The sequence below is a fragment of the Puntigrus tetrazona genome, chromosome 19 (assembly GCF_018831695.1).
Source record: "Puntigrus tetrazona isolate hp1 chromosome 19, ASM1883169v1, whole genome shotgun sequence".
Taxonomy (NCBI): Eukaryota; Metazoa; Chordata; class Actinopteri; order Cypriniformes; family Cyprinidae; genus Puntigrus; species Puntigrus tetrazona.
Window position 1 is genome coordinate 6,456,005 of NC_056717.1, and position 17,548 is coordinate 6,473,552.

The 17,548-nt window shown below is 37.9% G+C and overlaps 1 protein-coding gene across 1 annotated transcript; it reads right to left on the reverse strand.

Moving 5' to 3' along the window:
* Positions 1–87: 87 nt before the first annotated feature.
* On the reverse strand, positions 88–17,547 carry skiv2l (SKI2 homolog, superkiller viralicidic activity 2-like). The gene is made up of 29 exons (XM_043218028.1): positions 17,416–17,547; positions 17,030–17,151; positions 16,810–16,931; positions 16,596–16,713; positions 15,913–16,027; positions 15,755–15,829; positions 15,605–15,658; positions 15,146–15,303; positions 14,881–15,039; positions 14,635–14,780; positions 13,607–13,753; positions 13,436–13,520; positions 13,256–13,362; positions 13,030–13,176; positions 12,193–12,292; positions 11,896–12,108; positions 10,591–10,701; positions 10,379–10,490; positions 9,140–9,258; positions 7,080–7,211; positions 6,763–6,900; positions 6,162–6,266; positions 5,669–5,804; positions 5,404–5,530; positions 5,117–5,327; positions 4,596–4,706; positions 2,872–3,090; positions 1,435–1,575; positions 88–931 (listed from the first exon to the last, which is right to left on the reverse strand). Exons 1-29 carry the CDS (start codon positions 17,426–17,428, stop codon positions 731–733), a joined length of 3,744 nt encoding a protein of 1,247 aa, XP_043073963.1. The 5' UTR covers positions 17,429–17,547; the 3' UTR covers positions 88–730.
* Position 17,548: the final 1 nt, after the last annotated feature.

Genomic DNA, 17,548 nt, shown 5'->3' on the forward strand with positions numbered 1-17,548 from the left:
GCAAACTGTTTTATTAGTATGAAAAGGCTGCCTATATGGACCGCTAGAGTCACAACAGAGATGCATTTATGAAATATTAATAATGTTTACAAGTACTATTGTAAACCGTTTATTTATTGAAAGCAGAATAATACATAAGCTGGTATAAATTTCTTAAGGTACTAAGAAAAATGATAAAAAATTCAGGACTAATGTGAAACTTAATCATGAATTAAAAACATAAGATCAAAATGGTTTACTCCTAAATGATGTGGTCATAATTGATCTAGGGGCTAATTTATGATTTAGATTTTTTATTTATGAGCTATAATAATAAAATAATAAAAGGTGGGTGCAGAGGGTTAAGAGAGAGCACGTCTCTCGTGATAAAAAGAAAATAATAAAAAATGAAAAATGACACCAAATGCAGCAATAATATCGACACACACACATAAAAACCCACTGCAGTGCAAAAAGCCAAAGCACTGTATAATTTCACATTTTTCTGGCAACATGGATGAAACCAGTGTTTCACATACAGCTTATTTTATTGCTGTACAGTTAATTACAGTTGGCTGACGTCAATCTCATTTTGAGATCACATCTTTGGTCAGGTGAGGGGTCGCTCGCACATGCATACTCAACCTAATGTAAACATGCACTCAGTTATTCAAGTACAGTTTCTCAGGTCCATATTCTGTACGCTCTCTTTTGCATCCAAATCAAACGCATTTGCCCGTCTCTCTCCGTCTCAGTGCGTGTAGAGCGAGGCGGTGAACACAATGTCTCTGCGTATGGCCAGAGAGGCCCTTTCCATCTTGCTGCCCAGGACCGAGTCGCCCACTATACGAGCGGCCTGTCTCACTTCCTTCAGGACCTCATCCAGCCTCTGGATGCAGCGTACGATCGTCCCCTCCTGCACGTCCGTCAGCTGGGCGATCTCAGAAAACGGCTGCCAGGCGCAAAAAACATCACTATATCAATAAGGTCCTATTGTGAAAATTATTTCCTTTATGCAAAGAAGAATACAGTATAGTGAGCTTAATATCATTGCATTCCAAGAATATGAATATTTGTGCAAAGCGCTATTATTATCATTATTAGAGAAGCTACATTTATCTAAACAGATAGACAGATAGATAGACGGATAGATAGACGGATAGATAGACGGATAGATAGACGGATAGATAGACGGATAGATAGACGGATAGATAGACGGATAGATAGACGGATAGACAGATAGGATAGATAGACGGATAGATAGATGGATAGATAGACGGATAGATAGACGGATAGATAGACGGATAGATAGACGGATAGATAGACGGATAGATAGACGGATAGATAGACGGATAGATGGATGGATAGATAGACAGATCAGGTCAAGTGAACTAAATAAACACTATAATGAGGCCACTGTTATGTGGGATGATTTGTTTTAAGGTCGGTGCTCACCATGCCTCTTGCCCAGCAGTATACAACCTCAGTCAGGCCAAACTTGAACTGGGCCACAAAGTCTTCAGCCGTCTGAGCTATCCCACAATCCCTCTGCAGCTCACCGATACGCTGGGCCACACTGAGCACTTGATTGATGCCCTACAAAAGCAAGAGCATGGAAAAATTAGCTATAATTCTGTGCACGTGAATATAAGCTATTCTTGTGAACTTTGTATTCATCAAAGAATTCAGAAAACAATGTATGAGGTTTTCACCAACGTATGAAGCAGCACAGCAGTTTTCAACATGGTAATAATAAATGTTTCTTATTATATAAATTAAGAGAACACTAGAGGTTTCTCTGGATTTATATTTTATAGTTACGTTTGAGTAAAATATCATTTTTGTTACATTCTGTAAACTACTGATGACATTTCTCACACATTTTAAAATACAAATGCACCTTTTCGAGCATTTATGACAATCAGTCAAACTAACAAAAGGCTGTCATCTTTACATATGTTTATATTCATATACATTTTTTAACTTCAGAAGAAGAATCAACCGTGTGGTGGAATAACCCCGATTTTCAATCACAGCAAATGAAAACTTTTTTTTTTTTTTTTTTTTGATCGCCTGTCAAAAACAATTATTTGAAATGTGCATGAAATGTCACCAGACCTTCGTAGAATAAAACAAATATAAACGATCTACTCGAACCCAAACCTAGCCAGTCCGGAGAAACTAAGTTTCTTGAGTTTTTCCATAGCTGTATACGCATAGCATCATTTCTTAATCATTCACTCAGTGTTTTATCTTCAGTTAAACGTACTGTTTTTCTCACAGTGATTAATTCAACTGAAATGAATCGACCTAGCTGGCCTAAACAAGTAGTCTAGCATATCGGTAATAGCGAGACCTCTCAGCACAGCACTGCGTCAGTTTCTTTTGTCCTGTGCTCCACTCGTCTCCATCTGCTGTCTAAGTGCTTACACAACTAGAGCAAGGCAGGCGGCGTAGTCACTGCAGCTACATCACCTGTACGCCCTCACCTCGCAGCGCTCCTACAGCGAGGGCTTTTTCACGTCGGCCTACGAACTAGATTACTCTTGTGTGCTTCTCAGTCTAGTGTCATGACTTATTCACGGTGCCTTTAAAGCAATTCCGTGTTTCTGGGCCGCTCGACAACACACTCCTACACGTCCGTGTTGCGACCGCATCCTTTGCTAAAGGCATAAAGCTAAGCGCCCGGGCCGCATCCGCTACATTCGTATACACGTCTCTCGGGTGTTGAGCTCAGGGAGCCGTGTAAATTCACATGCATCCATAACCATGACGACAGGAGCATCCGGTGCTTTGTATTCGAATGGCTGTGGGCTCAAAGAAAACGCTCGATGTTTGTCGGACGGGCGCTCGAGTGCAATTCGTGGGATTTGAGAATATGTGAGAGGATACCTCCTGTAGCGTGTTGGTGATGTGTGGGTCTATCTGGGTGTTTTGCGTGAAGACGAGGCAGGACAGCAGGGCGGCGCTCTCCTCGGGGGCGAGAGGACTCAGCGTGTTCTCAAACAGGAGTTCAGTCAGCAGCAGCTCATGACTGCTGATCTGACAGGCCACACGACCCTTCAGCTGCACCGCTCCAGTGCCGTCCACATACTGAAGCGCTTCCAGCACCTGCCAATACACCACTAAACTGTTAGCGCTGACTGTGCTTAGGACATTACAAAGCATGGCATAAAACGGTAATGAGTCACGGCAAAGTGTATCGGTATTTGGTCAATATTAACATTTGAAATGATTCATTCTGGTCTGATTAAGAATACTGGAAGCAAACAATAACAGGGTCTCATGTTTTAAAGGCATTACACTGTTATCTCTTTTTATTCTATTGTATGTTAATGTACATCATAAACGATCAATAGCTCAACAAATGATCTTTTCATTGATACATGGTTTGTTAAGGTTAGGACACCTGATATATTGGCTGATATATTGCAACTATTTAAAAATCTGGAATCTGAAGATCTAAATATTGAGAAAATTGCCCCAATGAAGTCCTTAGCATATCCTATTCCTAATTAATTATAATTTATTGATACAATTATGGTAGGAAATATACTAAATGTCATCATGGAACATGATCTTTACTTAATATCCTAATGATTTTTGGCATAAAAGAAAAATCGATCATTTTGACCCATACAATGTATTTTTGGCCACTGCTACAAATATACCTGTTTTGTGGACCAAGTTCACAGTTAAACTTAAAGAAAAATTAAAATGCGCTTAAAATTTACATAACCTAAGGCCGTAGATGAAGATGAGTTTGTTTCTGAATCAGAACAGATTTGGAGAAATCTAGCATTAAATCACTTGGCCACAGCAGTGAATGGGTGCCGTCAGAATGAGAGTCCAAACAGCTGATAAAAACATCACAGTAATCCACAAGTAATTCACACCGCTCTAGACCATCAATTAATGGCTTGTAAAGCAAAATGCTCTATTTCTAACAAACAGATGCATCATTAAGATGTTTAACTGTTGCTTCTTGGCAAAATATAAATCTCCTGTTGTCCTCTCACATCAAAATCCACTGACATATTTGCTTAGATACATTCACTTGTATGGTGGTTGATCTGTGTATTTTTCTCTTGACAGAGACAAATTTTAAGTAATAATTATAGATTTTTTTCTGATGTTATCTGCAGTGGCGTGGATTACATGTGCATTACTGTTATGTTTTTATCAGCTGTTTAGGCTCTCATTCTGACGGCACCCATTCACTGCAGAGGATCCAATGGTGAGCAAGTGATGTAAGTAATGGCCTGAGGGGGATTTTCATTTTCTGGCTTTTAGGAAATAGCTTGCCTTAAAAACACACAAAAAATTCTGCCGTTTATTTACTCGTCTTCTTTTATCAAAGTACGTATATAGAGCACATTATATATTGTAATAAAATCCTAAATTAAATAAAAACCGTGAATTACATAGTATCTTCAAACTTCAGTCTAAAAACTTCAAAAAGGTTATTGGCAGGCCCTTATTTAATTAATGGATACTGTGGATGTGTGCGTGTCTGCATGCATATATTTAAAATTAACATAAACATACATTACTGTGCTACTGAAACATATTCATTTATAATACAGAGAAGCAGCAGAGTGAGTAGATGAGCTGACCTTGATTCTCTGATGGTACTCAGGCAGCAGAGTCAATGACTGATCTGACACCAGGAACAGAAGCTTGTCCAGCTCTTCCTGCACACTCATCCTCTCCTGCACGCGCGCAAACTGAGATGTTCACACACAGAGAGAGAGAATATGACAATGACGGTGAGAGCGAGCGGGTTTCTCGCTCTACTCCATCAGAGCACTGCAGAAGGTGAAGGCTGGAAGTGATTACTGAGAGCTAATGAGACACATCCTTATTCCTCCCTGCCACTGTCACACTCAATAAATGAGAGTCTGTGCACTTAGTTAGCGTGCCAAATTACTAAATACGGATGAGAGAATTACGGAATTACTTTTTTTGTTTTGTATGCACAGTGGACACGACCTAAAACAGAAGGAAAGACACTACAAATCAAAAGTTCGGTCGGTAAAGGTGTTCGTTTCTGACAGGTGACTTTTGATCCAATTAATTCGTCTTTGCTTAATAAAAGTATTCATTTATGAAACAAAATGTCTGAATGTAAACAGACCTGTTCAGTGAAGGTGGGCGAGTGGATGCAGTGGAAGTCTTTGAGACAGTCCTGTAACACCCGCTGCCTCATCACTCCCTCCACCACATCCACGCCCTTCAGGTGCAGGTCATTCACAGGGTCAAGGGTCGCAATGCTCGTGGGATTGGCCTCAGCCAGTCGCAGGAGCTCCTGAGTAGCTGTCGAAATAGCCTGACCCGGTGGATCAAGTCTAGGAAGGGAAGTTTATTTATTATCAGTGTCGCAGTTCGACGAATGCAGGGCAATCTAGAACAGCGCATACACACCTGAAGCGTGGCTGCTGTCTTTTATTGTAGTTGTCGATGATCCTCTCTGGAATGACCTTCAGGGTTTTGCTTGTGATGGCAGAGATGTCCTGCAACTTGAGTTTCTGCACCGTATGACTGCAGGGTCCTACACACACAGTCACACTGTAAATGACACCTCAACAACAAAAGGAGCTCTAGAAGTAGGTGTCACGTTCATGACGTCCCTCTCCAAGCTAACCGGAGGTGGTTTACTATGTGTGTGTGTGTGTGTGTGCGCGCTCACCTTCTGGAATAAACAGTGAGGTGCTGTAAATGGGATGTAAGGCTTTATTAGACCGATCATCACCCACCGCCTCTTCATTACCCTTCTCACAGATAATGAGAGCGGTGAACGTGCGATTTACTGCATCACTGGACACCTGTGGGTGGAGATGACGGGAAAGAGGGAGGAAAACAAACAGGGGAGAGCGAGGTAAGACATACTCTGGGAAATGCACCACTTTTTAAAAGTTTGGGGTCATTAAGATATTTAAAGAAAATTAAAAAGGACAGTACAGGTGGAATATTTATATTATATTTTCTAAAGAAATTATGTTATTTTGAATTTAATATTTATCTTTGAACTCGAGTGTATCCATGAAAAAAATGCATCATGGTTTCCACCAAAATGACAGCACACCGGTTTTAAAATTGATAATAATCATAAATGCATAATGAGCAGCAAATCAGCTTTAAGTGTGATTTTACTGTGAGGTGATGATGAATTAGTCACACACCTGTAGGATGACTCCCAGGGCGTTGTGATGCTGGCCGTTGTTCGCTATTACCACCCTCCCAACAGACAGAGCTTTGAGTCCATTCACTGACTCCAGCACTGCTCGCTGCATACACACACACACACACACACACACACACACACACACACACACACACACAGAGTAACATCAATATTTAAAATATCACGCATTTTAAATATGTATATATTTATAGAAACAATCATAACATTTAACATTTTTATTACATATTTATCAACATTTATATTTTTAGTTTATTATATTTGTATACTTTTTACATTTGACTTTTTGTTGTATGTATTTTTTATTCATTTTTAGTGAATTTTTAGGATGTCTATGTAGCTTTGAATTATTATTTGATACAAAATTTTGTCTTAGCATGTAGCTGTTTATTTTATTCATAAAGATTTTTAAAAAATTGTATTCGATTCATTCAGTTCTCTCATTTAATCTGAAATCATTAGGTTTTTCTTAGTTGTTTTGTAACTAAATATAATTGCTCAAATGCTGTGAATGGAGTGATGGTGCTCACTGAGCTCATATAAATGTGTGTGTGTGTGTGTGTGTGTGTGTGTGTGTGTACCTGCAGGGTCTCTGTGGTGATGCGCAGCTCTGTGATGGTATGGTAATATGACAGTATATCAGATAACTGGCCCTCCGTGTCCAGCGGAGGGAGAGAGGAGACCGTGTTTCTCAGTTCACTTATTCTCTTCTCGTGAGCCTGAGCAAAACAAAGACAGAAATGACTCGGCTAACCGAAAAGGGTTTCGTAACATTTCATCACATATTTCATATTTCCGCCTTTTGTAAGATTGAATTACCGAGGCAGTTACTGGGGCATGCAAACCCCACAGACAATTCAGCTTCGCCCAGGGGCTGCTGGGAAATCAGGCCGTTTACCTGCGTATCCCTGTGGTTCTCAGAAAAGCTCCTCCTCATCATGTCGGTGACCCTCAGGGCCTCCACACGCAGCAGATTGAGGATCATGGTGTAGGTCAGTCTGAACTGAGACTGCAGCACTGTCGGCTTCCCCTGACACAGAGAACAACACATTAACACCATCTCTCTGTGCTCCTGCATATTTAACTCCAATTTATGCAAATGTGACATATGTGACCCTGGACCACAATTTCTCAAAATCAGAACGACGACTAAATAAGCTTTCCGTTGATGAATGGTTTGTTAGGATAGGACAATATATGGAAAATCGTACATTTAAATGTCTTTACAGAACACGGCCTTTAGTCAACATCCTAATGATTTTTGGCATAACATAAAAATCAATCATTTTGACCTATACAACGCATTTTTGGCTACTGCAACAAAAATATAATTTGATGATCATAATACTCTTTGTGCTCATCCAGATTAATTAGAGTGGGGAAATGCAGCGGAGATCCGATCACACAGCGGCCGCTGACAACACGCTGTGTGTTATTACAGCATCAGCTGCTGTTGCCATGACGTCCATGACATGAAGATGATCAGCACACAGATTACTGGCCCGTTTCAGAAAAAGCACATCCCACACGGGTTGAGTCAAACTCATCAGCAGCCGAACCAATTGTTTCGCGCTCTTTATCAATCACTCGATCGATTTTATTTATATAGCGCTTTAATCAATACAGATTGTGTCAAAGCACTGAACAGTATCAAATAGGAGAATAGAGTATGGAAATAACTGGAATATGTGGAAAAAAAACTCCTTGATGCTAGGGGTTGTGGGAGATTCCCAGTATATTGCTATAAGTTTGCAATCATACCATAGTATGAAACATGCCACTGAGGTGGTTTCTGACCGACCCAATTCAAAAGAACCCAGGTCTTTATAGAACAGACATTCTGGCCTCCGAAAATGAATTGTTGCCTCTTTAGTGTAAGTCTATGGAATTTACTTGCCCAAAATAATTTTCTTCCAAATGAAAAATTAAGCAGAAACTAATACTACTAAAAAAATAATTTCAACTAAATAAAGTTGAAATAAAACATAATTATTAGATGCAACACTTAAAAACAGCTAAATGAAATATAAAATAATGAAATAAGTAAAATACTAACATTTCTAACAAAAACAAATTTATAAATACTTGACAGCCCTTAAAGCTTTACTTAAAGTAAAATGCATCATAAAAGACTTCATAGTGTATGTCGTAATGCATTATATATAAACAACTTTCCATAAATAACTGTAACCTATGTTAAAATGCATTATAATAATTGGAGATTTGTCTGATGTGTTTTAATGCGTTATCCTGTGTAGCAATGAATAGGTAAGTATTATAATGTATTGTGACTGTAGTTACAATCACCCAGTACATAACGCATTACAATGGACTACAAGGCATAATTAATGCATTAAAATGACCTTCATTACAGTATTAAAATGTAATATTATATATAGTATGTCAAACGTAGAATAGTACATTACAAATGATTTTTATGTATATTTAAAAAAGCATTAAAATGTCAAAAGTACAAAAGTAAAAAAGTAAAACCTAAGAAAACTTAAACTTAAAGAAACATTAAATGGCGGTATGTTCAATGTGGAGAGCACAATGACAGCAGCACTAGTGAATGGCAGGGGATGTGGTCAGTAAATCAGAGACAGCCGTGATGAAACACTAATGAAGAAGAGCCCATTCACCCACACTCCATCCACAAAGGTGCACTCACACGCTCATGACTCCAAAAAAAGACCAGCTGTGTTTGTATTAGGCCCCAGAATAAACAATCAGGCAGCGATTTACAAAGACGAGAGAGGATCTCTCTTCAGATCAGAGTAAAGCCTGGATTAGGGGGAGAGTGCTACAGTAATGGTCCTAACTTCACTAATCATGTCCAATTTGGGCTTCTTTTTTTTTGGTTTTTCCTATATTTCTGGGGTTTAGTCATCCTGAGGAGAGTCATCAGCAGTGAGGTGTCAGACCTGACCTCAGGAGAGAGATGTTTAACAAACTGACCAGCATCATAGAGTGGAGGTCTCCCATATCATGAACTCCAGCCTTACAGAGGATGATAACGGTCCCTGTAGCGTCCAAACCTCTTCTGCCTGCACGGCCCGCCATCTGAATGTACTCACCTACACACACACACACTTTAGTACTGGGATACTCTTAATCAACATCAGACTAAACCAAAAAAAAAAAAAAAAACACAATATATTTACATATATTAAACAACAACACTGAGCTTTTGTTTTTTCATTAAAAATGTTTTGACATTGTTGTGACACGATTTTCAAGACAAAAAAATCTAAATTTTACCAGGACAGTATCATTTAAAAACGTCCGTAATTAATATTTAAATTACTTAAAAATGTCACTAAATGCATTTCTAATGTTACAAAATATTTATATTTTACATAACAATGCTGTTATTTTCAACAGTTTGCACAAAAATCTTGTTTTTAATATTGAGAATAATAAGAAGTGCTTCTTGAGCAAGACATTTTAAGTTCCATTTTAAAATACATAAACATAGAAAACAATATTACAGAATATTACAGTTTTTACTGTAATATTAAGAAATGCTAAACTTTTGAATGGCAAAAAGAGTTTAATTGTCATAAAAAGAACCTTTTTTTTATTATAACTTATCACTGAACTAATATTTTCATTCTAGTCCTAAAAAGTTCTTTATTCTGATTTTTGGGGTGAAACAAGGCCCAGACACTCTTTTAATACTTATGGTCACATTTATCCATGTTTTCTGAATATCTATTCGGTGTACCATTGCTAACATGCTAAATGCTTTCTATGCGATGTCTAAAACAGGGTGACCTACACTCAGATGTGTGCTACACTTTTAAAAGGTCTCTCCCTCTCCCCTTTCCCCATACACACTATTATTAGAAGAAAAACAGACTCGCACATACACACATCAAAGGCCTCCTGCTGTCCTTCCAGCAGTCCAGTCACATGTACACAAACATCTGCACCACTCCAGCATAATTAATCTGCTCGTTCATTAGACGGCTAATTCATCAAACACCTGGCCGTCAGCGGCGTCTGTCGGCCTGTAGCGTCTCCGCCAACAAGTATCTGACAGCTTCTTATAATGTCTACTGTTACGATAATGCAAGTTAATTATCCTTTTAAATGAGAATACCGTGCTTGAGAGATTCAAGTCGGGATGCGTTTGGACAAGACGTGCATTTTGTTGTTTGTAATGAAGGACAGCAAAGGGAGCTGTGTTTTTACCGGGCAGCAGGTTTCTGAATCCCGTGCCGTCGTGTTTGCGGATGCTGTCGAACACCACGGTCCTGGCAGGCATGTTCACACCCATGGCAAACGTCTCCGTAGCAAACAGCACCTAACAGAGAGGAAGTCTGCGTTTAATCAAATATATAACTAAAAATGTAGCTTTTGTCCGTTCGTATGTAGCTTGTACAGAACAAGTGCGTGAAACAAACCTTCACTAAACCTCTGGAGAAGAGCATCTCGATGATCTCCTTCAGGATTGGCAGGATGCCGCTGTGATGAACACCAATACCTCTCTTCAGCAAATCACGCATCAACAGGATCTGCGGCGAAGAGAAAACAATGCTGGTAAACACCCGAACTCTTTTCAAATGTACTTTAAAGGTGACTAAATTGATTTTTAAACACCGACCAGGCCAATTAATCAACAAATAAAGTGCTATTTTGAACCTAATACAAATTTTGTAAAAGGATACTACATACGTATATTTGGTTTTTAAATATGTTTTTTTTTTTTTACTCAAATTTTTCACAATATTACAGGTTTAACTGTATTTTTGGTCACATGGTCACAGCCTTGGTCAACATAATAGAATTCCGGTAACTTGGTAAGCTTAGTTTTACTTAAAGGTGTTATGAATAATGCATTAAAAATGCATTCATGATATACTTTGCGATGCATTAAATCTTTTCGTAAGCAATTGCAACCAAGTTTGAATGCATTATTGATATTTGCAAATATTTGCATTGTTTCATCTGATATTGGCCACTTTCATGTGTTTTTATGCATTAGGTGCAAAGATGTAACTAGGAATAGTGCTATAATATATAGTAACATTCATAGGATTACAAGGCAGAATTAACCCATTAAAAACACTTTAATAATGCATTAAATGTAAAAGTATAATCTTCTTTCAAAACAAAAAAAAAAAACCCATATTGACCCCAAACTTTTAAAAAGCTATGTATTCTAAGAATCGCCTTTAAAAAGTAAATAATGCTTTTATTGCATTGCATTAGTAAATAATAATTGTTTAACATTACAGCAGGTTATTGAGAGTTTAACTGTATATTTATTTATTCATGATTTAAAGCCATGTCAGCAACTGTGGCTATATTCACATATCAAATATTTATTATATTTAAAACTTATTTACTGAACAATTTTGTTTGAAGGTTTAACTATATAAGCTAACTGCCATGTAAAAAAACTTTACATTATTTACTATTGCAATCCAAAAAAAAAAGTCTTATTTATTTGTGAAAGACAAGTCAAAATATACACTACTACTATTTAGTACACACTAAATAACTTAATAAAATAAGAGTTCAACAGTGCAAAGCATCCTAAAGCCCTAAAAACAGCCTTCAAGTAAAATATAGATTTTTTGTACTTATTTTGTTCATGTGTAATTTTGTGTAACGGCTGTAATGCTGGATATAAGCCACCTTGTTTTCCAGATCTCTGAATCAGCCAATGAAAATCCTGTTAGACGCTGGACCCAAAGCTCCCGTACCTGCGGTAACTGTCGGTCGCCTCCTCTCAGCCTGGTCAGGCTCTTCTGCAGGAAGGAGTGGATCTCGCTCTTCTCTATGGAGCTGGTGAGGTCCAGAGAGGTCAAAGAGCGGGCGTTTTCATCACAGCGCGTCCGAGAGAAGGTGAAGGCCACCACTGGAGTCTGCTGCCTCTGAGACAGGTAGTTCAGCAGGGTCTGCCAAACGGCTCGATCCTGGTGGAGCACAGGGAAGAAAACACCGCGGCTGTTAGAAATCAAGAGCCGTAACGTTAGATGAGCTGAGTTTCAGACACTGACTTGACTGGCTGTCGTGTTGTGCTGCGATACGTTCTTCGTGCCGAAAGACTGAGCATGTTTACTTGTGCGTTCCTTCTTGGCTTCTACTGCGGCGTAGTAGCTGGAAAACAAACAAACTGGTTCAATTTGAAAGCCCTTACACAGTCTACAGACATACATCATGAAAAAAAATAACTTATTTTAGATACAATTAATCGAGTTATCTAAAAATGTTATCTCTAGCTTAAAAAAAAAAGACGAACACTGCAATCACATTATAATTAACACTATTTATTATTATTATTTATTTATTTATTATGTATATATAAATTACACACACATGGATGTATATATTTAAGAAAAATATATTAAATATAATTTACATATGAAATGTTTTTGGATCATTTGATACTACTAATTATATTATTAATTAATTATATTATTAATAATAGTAAGAATAATAAATAGTAATTTATTATAAATAATCTACATTCCAGTTTCTTTTTCTATTCAGTAAAACGTTTTTTTTTAAATAAATACTACAATTACAATTAATGTTTTTAACACTAATATAAGAAGAAACGCTAAATTGCACTAAATTAGCATATTATTGAGAAAATTCTTCTTTAACATCAAAGGAACATGCTACATTTTAAAACATATTCTTATAAAAACACTTATTATAAATTGTAATATTTCACAGTATGATATATTTTATGGTAATTTTGATCAAATACATGCAGCCTTGTTGAGCACAGTTATTTAAACACTAGAGTACACCGACCTTTAAACATCTTGAATAAATCTGAAATGAATTCTTGTTTTTAAAAAACCCCGACCATCTGTGACATAACATACCCTTTAGTGAGGAAGTTTCCGGTGGAGTCCAGCAACAGGAAGAGCTCTTTCTGAGTCTTGGTGCTGTTGCCAGTATACAGATAGTGCTCTAGAGGAACAGGCCTTTTAACTGTGCTAATCACATAGATGGGCCTCTTCTTGATACGCCTGAGGACAGAGAAAGCACAGTAAAACTACAAGGAGCAGGATGAAACCTGGTTTCACGGCTTTGATAATACACACACACCCGATCCATTCACTGAACTCCACTGCGTTTGGCACCGTGGCACTCAGCAGGATGATGCTAACGTGCTCCGGCAACATGATGAGCACTTCCTCCCACACCACTCCCCTCTGACAAAACACAACAACATCATAAGAGACCCGAAAGCGGAGAGAAAAGCAGAACTGAACTGAAAATCATCACCTCTGCATCATTGATGTAGTGAACCTCATCAAAAATGACCCATTCCAGATCCCGGATGACCTCGGAGCCGTTATAGAGCATAGATCTGATAGGAGCGAGACGTGCTGATTAACAAAGACTGCAAGAAAATCATGAACAACTGACGTGAAGGCCTGCTGTCTCAGAGATCACCTCAAGATCTCAGTGGTCATGATGAGACACGAGGACTCGGGGCTCAGCTGGACGTCTCCGGTCAAAAGGCCCACGTCACCGAACGTGTTCTTGAAGTCTCTGAACTTCTGATTGGACAAGGCCTTAATGGGGGACGTGTAAATGGTCCTGTCAGGAGGAACAGTGATATTAGGAACGATAAGTTTGCTTATTTAGTACATTTCACACACAATGAGAATTTGAAGTGATTTACATTTGTGCTTTTAACACAATGTTCTTTAAAAAACAAAATCACCAAAATTGCAATTACATTTTTTAAAATAACTATTATGAATAGAATGTTTATAAGTGCATCATTTTTTTTATGCCAAAAAAAAGCAGTATTATTTTTGTATCACTGATAATATGTTATATTTTTGCTGAATTAGCAGATTTTTTTTTATTTTAATTTAGCTGTTTTTTATTTATTTCTATTTTTAGTATTATTGTGTTATTATTGTATTATTTAGTCATTTTAATACTTCAAATGAAGTTAAATGTAAACTATGAGAAATGCTTCCTTGGTAACTAGTTGAAATAAAAGAAGTTAAAAAACATTTACATTTTTACATTTAGTTTTAGTTTTAGTAAACCTGCAATAAACGTATAATATTACAAAATGTTTATATTTTAAATAAAAAGGAAAAAAAAATTATGTCATTAAAGAGTTTTAATTTTAACTTTAAAACAAAAATTTTAGCAGCACAATTTCATTGTTGACAAATTGTTAATAAGAAAGATGTTTTTTTCAGCATCAAATCAGTGTATTAGAATGATTTCTAAATGATCATGTGACACTGAAGACTGCAAAAAAAGGTAAAAAAAAATAAAACATTTTAACAAGTGATCAAATTAGATAGGATCTCTTTGTAATTGTAATAATATTTCACAATATTACAATATATACTCTATATATGTCATGTAAACATAAGAGACCTCTAAAGATCTTTTGAACAGTAGTGTAGAAAAAATACGATGTTATCTGTTGACGTTGGTTCTCACATACACACCTGGTCATGTGTTTCTGGGAAAGCGCAATTGCGTATTCAGCCACCACGGTCTTGCCAGCTGATGTGTGAGCCGCGACGAACACAGAGTCATGAGCTTCGAGTCGGAGGACAGCCTGCTTCTGAAACAAGTCCAGCTCGAAGGGATACTGAGACGGGGCGGCAAACAAACCCCGAAATGAACACAAAACTCACAAAAACCATGCACATGGCAGCAGCTCTGCAGCTCATTACAAAACGAGTTCTGACCTTGAAGGCCGGGTCAGGGATACGCTTGTAGAAGTCATCACACGGTGAGGTGATGTCCACAGGAACGGCCCATTTTTTATTGTCCCCCTGCGGTTTCTTTGTTTGTTCAGTCGGACTTAAAGTGTTGGCCGGAGGCTGAGAAGGAGAGCTGCCTGAATCCTGAAGAGCACGTGTAGTTAAGGACAACATGTTCTGAAAATGACTAAACAAACTGGAATGCTGGGTAAATGCTGGGTAAATAAGCGAATGGGGAAGCTATGCGCACTTTGATTCCCAGGTCCTCCAGGCTGTTAGTTCTGGGAAGTTTAGCAGTCTCCTCTTTTCGTGAGACTCCCTCTTTCTCCTCAGGAAAAGCGTCAATGACATTGTCAAAGGTCGACAGGAGAGACAGCAGGTTCACCTCGCTCCTCGTGGTTTTGGCTTCTAAAGGCATCGGAGAGATAGTCCGTTCAAAAGCAAGAAGCCTGTCATCATTTACTCGTCCTCATTTCGCTCCAAACTGTCTTCCTTCAGCAAAATAACTCATTTAGAAAGCGGTTTTTGTTCAAATAATACGAGTCAATCGTGTATGGTGATCAACAGTCTTATGCGTTCTGCTGAAGAAAGTGAATCATACATGTTTGGAAGGACATATGAGGGATTTTTTAAATATTTTTGGACAATAATGCGTAACTTAAAATGAGATGATATGGTATGCATGCAGAGAGAAACAACGATATCTGACCTTTGTCACTGAAGTCCATCCCAGCCTTCAGCCCAGGAGGAACCGTCAACAAGTCTAAGGCGAGAAACAATGCGTCACGATTTTTGCTTTTTTTTCCCCCCACACGGTCAGAAATAATTACTTACCGAGAAAACAAAACAGACCACCAACCTTTCTCAAAATCTACGTCTTCTTCCAGCTCTGACTTTTTCTTGATCTGTTCTAACGTCAGTTCTTCCATGCCGGCTGTTCAAGGACAGCAGAGTTTAAAATGTGGATCACCTTTAAACACAACTGTGAGACATGCTTCTAAACGTGTATTTCTCAACCTGGCAAGAATGGGTAGTTTGTGTTGCTCCCTCTCAGGCTCTCTGATGGAGGTCCAGGCTGTCTTTGTAATGACAGAGAATTTTTGGCAGACAAACCTGTGTCCTCTAATAACACCTGACACGAGAAAAAGCAATGTTATATTTGCTTTTTAAAAAATTACATTATATTATAAAGAGCATTTACTGTGGTTTCCTTGTCCATATATAAAATTAAAGTATTTTTAATTTAAAGATGAAGATCATATATATATATAGCAGCAACTGAACTGCAAAGTAATGACTGTTTCTAAATGATGACATATTGGGACGTTTAAATAAAGCGATATTTTTATAAATCAGTTTTGACATTTTTTTTCTAGAAATCAGTCTATTGTGTTCATTAATGTTTATGTTCAGTATTAATTTTCATTTTATTTAGGTTTTTGTAACTTGTGCTTTTGCAATTGTATTCATTTTAAGAAATTTTATATCACAGCTAATATTTTAATTTTATTAACCAAAAAGTAGATTTAGATTTAGATATATATATATATATATATATATATATATATATATATATATATATATATATATATATATATACACACACACACACAATACAGAATCTATCTTAATCTATATAGAATAAGAAAACTAACTCTAAGATGGACAAACAGAATGAAGTAAATGTGCTCCAGTGATACCTCAGTGAAGTCCAGCAGCATACCGGTGGTGGGATCTCTGACCACAGACAGACCAGAGTGCAGTGGAGACAGCGAGCAGTGCAGGAGTGAGTCCACCTCTGTGTCTCGCGTACTTATCCTAAAGATCAAATTTGTAATAGGCAAAACTGAATGAAGACGTCATATTTATATTGCACAGACAAGCACTACGTCCTGCGTGCGTCTAATTTCGTACTTGAGGAACTTCTGGAAGGCATCGTCTACATCGTGTACCGGGAGCCAAGCGGGGTCTCGGAGAAAACGCTTTTCTACCTCTGTTTTTAGATCCAGACACGTAGGAGGGAGGCCATGGGGAAGCTGGAAAACAGAAAGGTTACAGAACGTACCACGGAATATGATGCATTGGCGTGCACAAATGAATACAGTTATTATTTTAGCACTGTTAAATAGCTGACCGTGCTGTGTGGAGGCAGGGGTCTGTTTTTGGGCAGTGGGTGTGTGATGAGCTCAAATCTCCCCGAGCAGCCCATCTCCAGGAGAGACAGGGGCAAATCATCAGGACCCCTTGGGGGCAGATCTACACACAGACGAAAACACGTTCATCAGTACTACTGGCAAATACAAAGACCAAGATCTGGGGTGACACCAAAATACTCATAACACCTACTGAATCATTACTGTCAGATGCAGTTGGCAATGCAGTTGCTGAGCTGGCTGTCAGCGAATTATGACACAAACATGCTAAATCCTAACCTGGCTGCTAATCGTATTATCTCACAACACCAGGTAAACGAGCAGAATTACATAACCCAGATAAAATAAACTGCTATGTTTTTCATACCTGTTTTGTCCATGTCACTCTGTAGTTCTTCGGTATCAATAAAGTTTCAGTCCTGCAGGAAACTGCGCAGAACTAAAGGGACGGAAGTTTTTCACGAATATTTTTGTTTAATACTTTTAAGCATAATAGTAAA

Excerpts from the sequence above, each read along its gene's own strand:
- skiv2l (XM_043218028.1), bottom strand. Across the intron at positions 15,040-15,145 it reads TGGAGGACCTGGGAATCAAA|GATTCAGGCAGCTCTCCTTC; the intron begins GTGCGCATAGCT and ends CGTGCTCTTCAG. Across the intron at positions 13,177-13,255 it reads GAGTTCAGTGAATGGATCGG|GCGTATCAAGAAGAGGCCCA; the intron begins GTGTGTGTGTAT and ends CTCTGTCCTCAG.